This window comes from Neolamprologus brichardi, chromosome 5, assembly GCF_056152115.1.
Source record: "Neolamprologus brichardi isolate AB-2024 chromosome 5, ASM5615211v1, whole genome shotgun sequence".
Classification (NCBI taxonomy): domain Eukaryota; kingdom Metazoa; phylum Chordata; class Actinopteri; order Cichliformes; family Cichlidae; genus Neolamprologus; species Neolamprologus brichardi.
The window spans coordinates 24293553-24299823 of NC_142108.1; the positions used below are offsets into that span (position 1 = coordinate 24293553).

General features: G+C 38.8%; 1 protein-coding gene across 3 annotated transcripts in view; it reads right to left on the reverse strand.

The window, feature by feature from the left end:
* Window positions 1-6271, reverse strand: part of cenpp (centromere protein P) — a 100198-nt gene that overhangs the window by 350 nt on the left and 93577 nt on the right. For all 3 annotated transcript variants that reach the window (XM_035904616.2, XM_035904619.2, XM_035904617.2), the window contains exons 7-8: window positions 590-669; window positions 412-503 (exon numbers count right to left, since the gene is read on the reverse strand). In XM_035904616.2, coding sequence (XP_035760509.2) covers window positions 412-503; window positions 590-669 — 172 coding nt within the window. The remainder of the gene's footprint in view (window positions 1-411; window positions 504-589; window positions 670-6271) is intronic.

The following is a 6271-nucleotide window of genomic DNA, read 5'->3' on the forward strand; positions in this document are numbered from 1 at the left end:
AATAACTGCAGGATTTGATAATCAGAGGGAGTAAAGTTAAATATCACAGTGGAAAAAATCAGTTGTCGGATGAATAAAATGAGTTTTGCTTAACCAAACTAAAGTGAAGGATTTACTGCAGTTTTCTGTGATATTTGAGTGGTGCATAAAATAATTATTTATTAAACTGAGTAATAATTTTAAGTGTAATGACTGAACGAGGATTTTTTTTTTCAGTAAATGAGTGCAGAATAGTCATGACATTGGATTTGCAACTTATCTCTGGGTTACATTTTCTGCATGGACGTTATGTTATTTTCTCACTCAGGATCATTAAACATGCTGAGAGCACTCTCTGACTTTTAAGGTAAGAAACCACTTAAAGTGTTTGCCAAAGGGTCAGTTCTGCAGAGCTCAGGATCACCAGCTCACCTCTCTCTGGGATCTTTGTGAGCAGGTTGATCTTCGGCATCACAATGCCCTCTCTGGAAACGTCAACTGACCAATTAATGAATAACATACAGCTGTAAACCAAAAAAAAAAGAGATGACATTGCATTACAGACAGCTGCATTTTTTTCTGACTGCTGGATCAGGATGAGAGTTCTTACCCAGGAAGCTTGGGGTGGTTCAGGGTCATGACTTCTGACCTGGGGCCTCCAGGGAGAGTGACGACAGATGGATATTTATCCTGCAGAGAGAAACAAGTTCCTGCGCATTAAAAAAAATTCCAATTTGTGTGTTTTAAGGCATCAAATACAACGTCTGGCTTTAATTCTATTTCAATTCAATTCAATATTATTTATACAGTGCCAAATCACAGAAGTTGCCACAAGGTGCTTTATATCGTAAGACAGACCCTACAATAATAAATACAGAGAAAACCCAACAATCATATGACCCCCTATAAGCAAGCTCTTTGGCCACAGTGGGAAGGAAAACTTCCTGTTAACAGGAAGAAACCTCCAGCAGAAAGAGGCTGAGGGAGGGGCGGCTATCTGCTGTGACCAGTAAGGGGAGGAAGACAGAACAAAAGACATGGTGTGGAAGAGAGCCAGAGATGTTATTAATCTCTGGCTCTCTTCCACACCATGTCTTTTGTATGACTCAGTGCAGAGAGCTTTATTAAGACATAGTGAGTGAGAAAGGACAAATTACAATAAAATCAAAAGCTACAATGATTAAGAAACACATAAATGACTGCACACAGCTTTCCACAGTCCATGCCAAGCATTTTTAAAATTAAAAATATCAACACTGCGTAATGATTATATAGCTGCTGTCACAAATGAAGCCTGCCTAAAAAAGGCTAAAAAAGCATAATAACTCAAACTACAATCCAATTATTGTAATTTTATATATAAATTGTCCTCATTATTCAGGGACAATAAATAAATTGGACAGTTTGGTGTTTTCCTATTCTTTACTTGTAGTCACTTGAAGGAAACTTGGTGAAAAGGCTGCTTTCCGTCATTTTCAAAGTTGGCCTGCAGATGGCGCTATAACTCCTGTTGTTGCCCTGAACTCTGGGCCTCAGTCAAACAAAACAGAGGTTAGTTGAGACACATTAATCAGTAATAAGGAGCCACGAGGAAGCCAGAGAAGTGAATATTTTCAGTGTGAGGTTGTGTTGTTGTTTCTTTAACTTCGCAGATGAAATGTTGACAAATGAGCGCTGCTTTGCTTCCAATTACAAAGTTTCCATGTTGGAAACGGCAGCGTGCAAACACGTGTGAACTTTATGAGCTGCGATGATGTGCTAAAGGGACCTGGGGAGATTCTGGAGTGAAACCTGAGCAGATTATAAACTGTAAACCTCGTATATCTTCAGCCTTGAGTCACTGAAGGATCCACTGACGCGCCCAGCCTCCCTCAGGATGTGTTTTCCATGATTATTCAGTTCTTTAGGGAGGGTGCAGCAGGTGAGGAGTGTGTCCAGGTGACTCAGCTAGGAGGCATCTGCAGCTACAGTGTTTGTGTGTGTTGTGTCTGTAATCAGAAGCAGGCTGTGGTATGTTCAACTCCACCTGAACCACGGTGTTAAAGAAGGCTTCAGGATTATACAAAAGGTGCGACAATACAAGCACAACTGCACAAACAACAGAACCATTTGTTTCTCTAAGCCAGGGGTGTCAAACACAAGGCTTGGGGACCCAGCAAAGACTCCAATCTGGCTTTAGAAATTGTATGTATTAATTAATTTTTAAAAGTTCATACAGCTTTTCCTGCTCATAAAGAGCTCCCCAAACACAAAGACGTACTACAAAGTAATTAAGTAGCAGATAATAAATTTAATAACAAATGTTTTTTTTTTTTTTTTTTTTTTTACGGTCTATTACAGAAATTAGTTTTTCTTTACAATGGGTCTGTAAAAAACAACGAGACATTTTCTGTAACTTAACAGAAACTCTTTTTCTATAATTTTATAAATTTATTTCTCATTTAAATCATGCTAACATGTTTCTTTTATTTACAAAAGCAGCATTTTTGTCTTCTATCTTTTGGACAATTAGAAACTAATTTCTGCATCTGCAAGTGGAACAAAATAAAATCTGCTCACAGTCTTCATGTTAAGGTCAGAGGCCATGATTCAACAATAAGAGACTGGGAATCAATGGCACCCATGGGAGAAAACCAGTGACGACCAAAAAGTACACAGAGGCTCATTTCACTGTCACCCCCCCCAACAACACACAAAACACAACATCATACTGATGACGCCCACACTTCAGGGAAAAGATTCTGTGGTCTGACGAGTGAAAGTTGCACTTTTTGTAAATTGTGAGTCCAGTTACATCATCAAACATGGTGGTGGTAGTGTGGTAATCTGGGCTGCTTCAGGACATGGATGACTTGGATTGATGCAACCATGAATTCTGCTCTTTACCAGAAAATGCTTAAGAAGAAAGTCCAACAAAAAGTTAATGAGCCCAAGCTTAAACTCTGGGAATGCAGCAGGACAATGAACCAAAACACAGCAGCAAGTCCACCTCTGGATGGCTACAATTCTTGATTGCATCCTATTGTGGCACAACTAGTTATTAGTTTAGGAGGCAGTTAGTATGTTTAAAAAAAAGAAAAGAAAAAAAGGTAGGTTTAGGTACCTTTTCACCCTTAATAAATTAAATCTTACAAAAAACCCCAAAACAATTTAAGTAAAACAAAATGAGCTTGATGATCTGAAACATGTAGGGCAGACAAAGAAAAAAGACTAGGAGTTGAACAGATACTTTTTCGCAGCACTATAATGAAATACTTGTTCTGATCAGTATTTAATTTTTTTCCTCTTTTTTACTTTTTATATATTTATCTGGGTGTATGTAAACAGTCCATGTCTCAAACACATGCACACAGAATCTTGTTTTTTGCACAAATTAAGCTGCGAGTATGATCTCAGAAGCACAAAAATAACAAATGTTTCTGTAAAATGTAAAAATCATCACTCAAAACTATTCCATCCATTGTGTTTGTGGACACTCTGGAGTCAACCATGCTACAGCCCATTTATAATCACCAGTTAACCTAACAGGTAAGTCTATGTGAGGGGGGTGAAAGCAACCCACAGTCACAGGGAGAGCATGCAGACTCCAGACTGAAAGGCTCCAGCTGGCCAGAAAATTAAGATAACAATAAAACTACAATAACATTTTTAAACGATAGAGATTTTTGTGTCTTTTTATTGAAAGTGTGCCTAAACCAGCATTTTATTAGGACCACCTGTGCAGTCTTGTGCCAAGAACGTTAACGAGGCGTACACCAAACACAGACACACATTTCACTAAACCACCACCACCCCACACTGCTACGTTAATAATCTAGGGAAGGAGAACTGAAAACAATTTTCCGTTGCACTGAATTGGATTAGATGGCACAGGTTTTCCTAATAAACTGGATGGTGAGTGTATGTACACCTTTAAAAGACTGGTAATACCTAAAATTCAGTGCTAGAGTTACATGAATGCTCTAAGCTGTGTCATAGCCCCACATCAACACTTCCTACTCAATTCATTTTCATGTAAAACATCTCTACATCATAAATAATTTTTCTGGATCATTTTTAATGATCAAATTTGCAGTTTTCAAGATTATTTATATACGGCCAGTTCACATAATAGTTGCCTTGAGGCGCTTTATTTTGCAAAGACAGAGAAAAAAAAACTAAATCAGACAAACCTCTATGACATTTGGTAACAGTGGGGAGGAAGAGCCCCCTTTGAACAGGAAGAAACCTTCAGGTTTTAGTAGTTTAGTTTAGACGTGGATTGTGACAAGTATGCTAACTAAATTATTTCAGTGCGATAACAATTACCATTATCAACACACCCAAGCTTAATAATTTTACTCTCACAGTTCCAAACTGCTTCCTGAGTGCCTGCTTTGCCTTCAGAGTAATAAACAGGCTCCCCTGTACTTATGACAAGTTCTGATACCTCAGTGTGTGTCAAAAAAGATGTGGTTTGAAGATCAGTAGAGCAGTTTCTGGGTTATTCCAGAGGTAGCTGCATAGACAGAGGCCACCCTCACTCACTTCTAGGGCTGCCACAAACGATTATTTTGATAGTCGACTAGTCACCGATTATTTTTGCGATTAGTCGACTAATCAGATCATGCATCCCTTGGACGTAAAACGTACAGCTTATTGCACCAGCAGCATCTGTTCTTATATAACTATCATTAGCTTACAGCTTTAAGTGTTTAAGGTATGTGCTAACTAAAAATAAAGACAAGATGAGAGTTTGTTAAATTTTAATGACATTTGCAGATTGTTTCGATGGAGTTTAATCTGCTTGACGTTTATTCAGCTGTGTAAAAACTATAACTTTAATCTCAGCCAAACCGATTTAATCAGGAACAAATAAAATACTAAAAAAAGCCAAACAATAACATTTTTAAGTTATCTAAGTGACTTATATATCATGTTTAACCTGAGTAGCGAAAGACGGTGGTGGGTTTGAAAACGATTTGCCAGGAGTCCGGTGTTCTCACCGGCTCTAGTGAGCCTTGCCCCCGGCTAGCTATTGAGCTGGTGGGTAACAGACGTCTCCGAAAATGTCGGAGCGCTTTTGAAAGTATGTGGTGTCTTAATAAACTGAGCAGATATTTTAGGTTTACACAGCTATATTCTCGCCTGAAAATATGTTAATCGTTTATTTTGTGACCCAGAAAGAATAATAAGAGTAATATTAAAACTAACTAGCTGCAGCCATTGTTGACAACTGAGCTGGGCCGTGCTGTGAATTCTGGGACACAGTTTCTTCTTCTTCGGGGTTTAAGGGCAGCTGGCATCCTTGTACATGCAGTGCTGCCATCTTCTGTTTCAGTCCGTTATTACACTCTTAAATACTACTACTTATTCCTGCATCTTTTGGGATCTTAAAAAGCGTCAAACGACGCGTCGACTATTAAATTAGTCGTCGACGTAATCGTGACTAGTCGACTAATTGTGGCAGCCCTACTCACTTCTGATGCAAACCCAGTCATTTTATTCTATAAGCAAGTCTGAAATATGACAGAAACTGCTTGCTTCAGAAAAGAGCTTTAAGGGTTACTCCTAGTAGGGTTTCACGGTGTAAGGAGTTAAATAAATGCATTTCACTGACATATGAAGTCAGTTTGGCTGAAAGTGTGCAGACACGTTGGGACAGAATCAGCTGTAATGGGACACGAGGAACCTGCAGGGTCTTGTTCTTGTAATGTTTTTGCCTACTGTACGCGTATTACAGATGTTGATGCTGAAGAGCTGACATCTGGATAACAAAAGGGTGGAAATGCAGCTCTCTCTGAGCTCCTTCCTTTTATTTGTCAGTGCAGATGATCACACAAACAGCTGTTGTCTTTAATCGTGTTGATATCAGCCCGTTATTCTACCATGCTGGTGTTAACAGAGGAAAAGTCTTCTGATTATAGAAAGCATGAAAGTAGTTAAGGGAGACACTTGAGTTCAGCCTGCACTGAACGTGTCAAACAGATTCAATAATCTACAGCTACAGCGGCCAAGTCGAGTCAGTCAGGGAAGCAAATGTTTTCTTTTTTAATGAGTGTGTTGATAGTGTAAAACAAAAATGTGGCGTCTGTCTGTGTTTAAAATAATAAATGTTGATTGCATCATTCCAGACCTGACAGAGCAGGTCAAGTTCCTCCTTTCTTCAGGCGGCTCTGAGGATTTTTCCACACTGAGCCTTCTATTTGACACTGAAGTGACACACTCTTATCGGACCTCCATCCAAACTTAACCTTTTCAACTTATTATTAGACTTTAGAGCCAAACCAGGCTTCGTGCTTCATATTCTGAT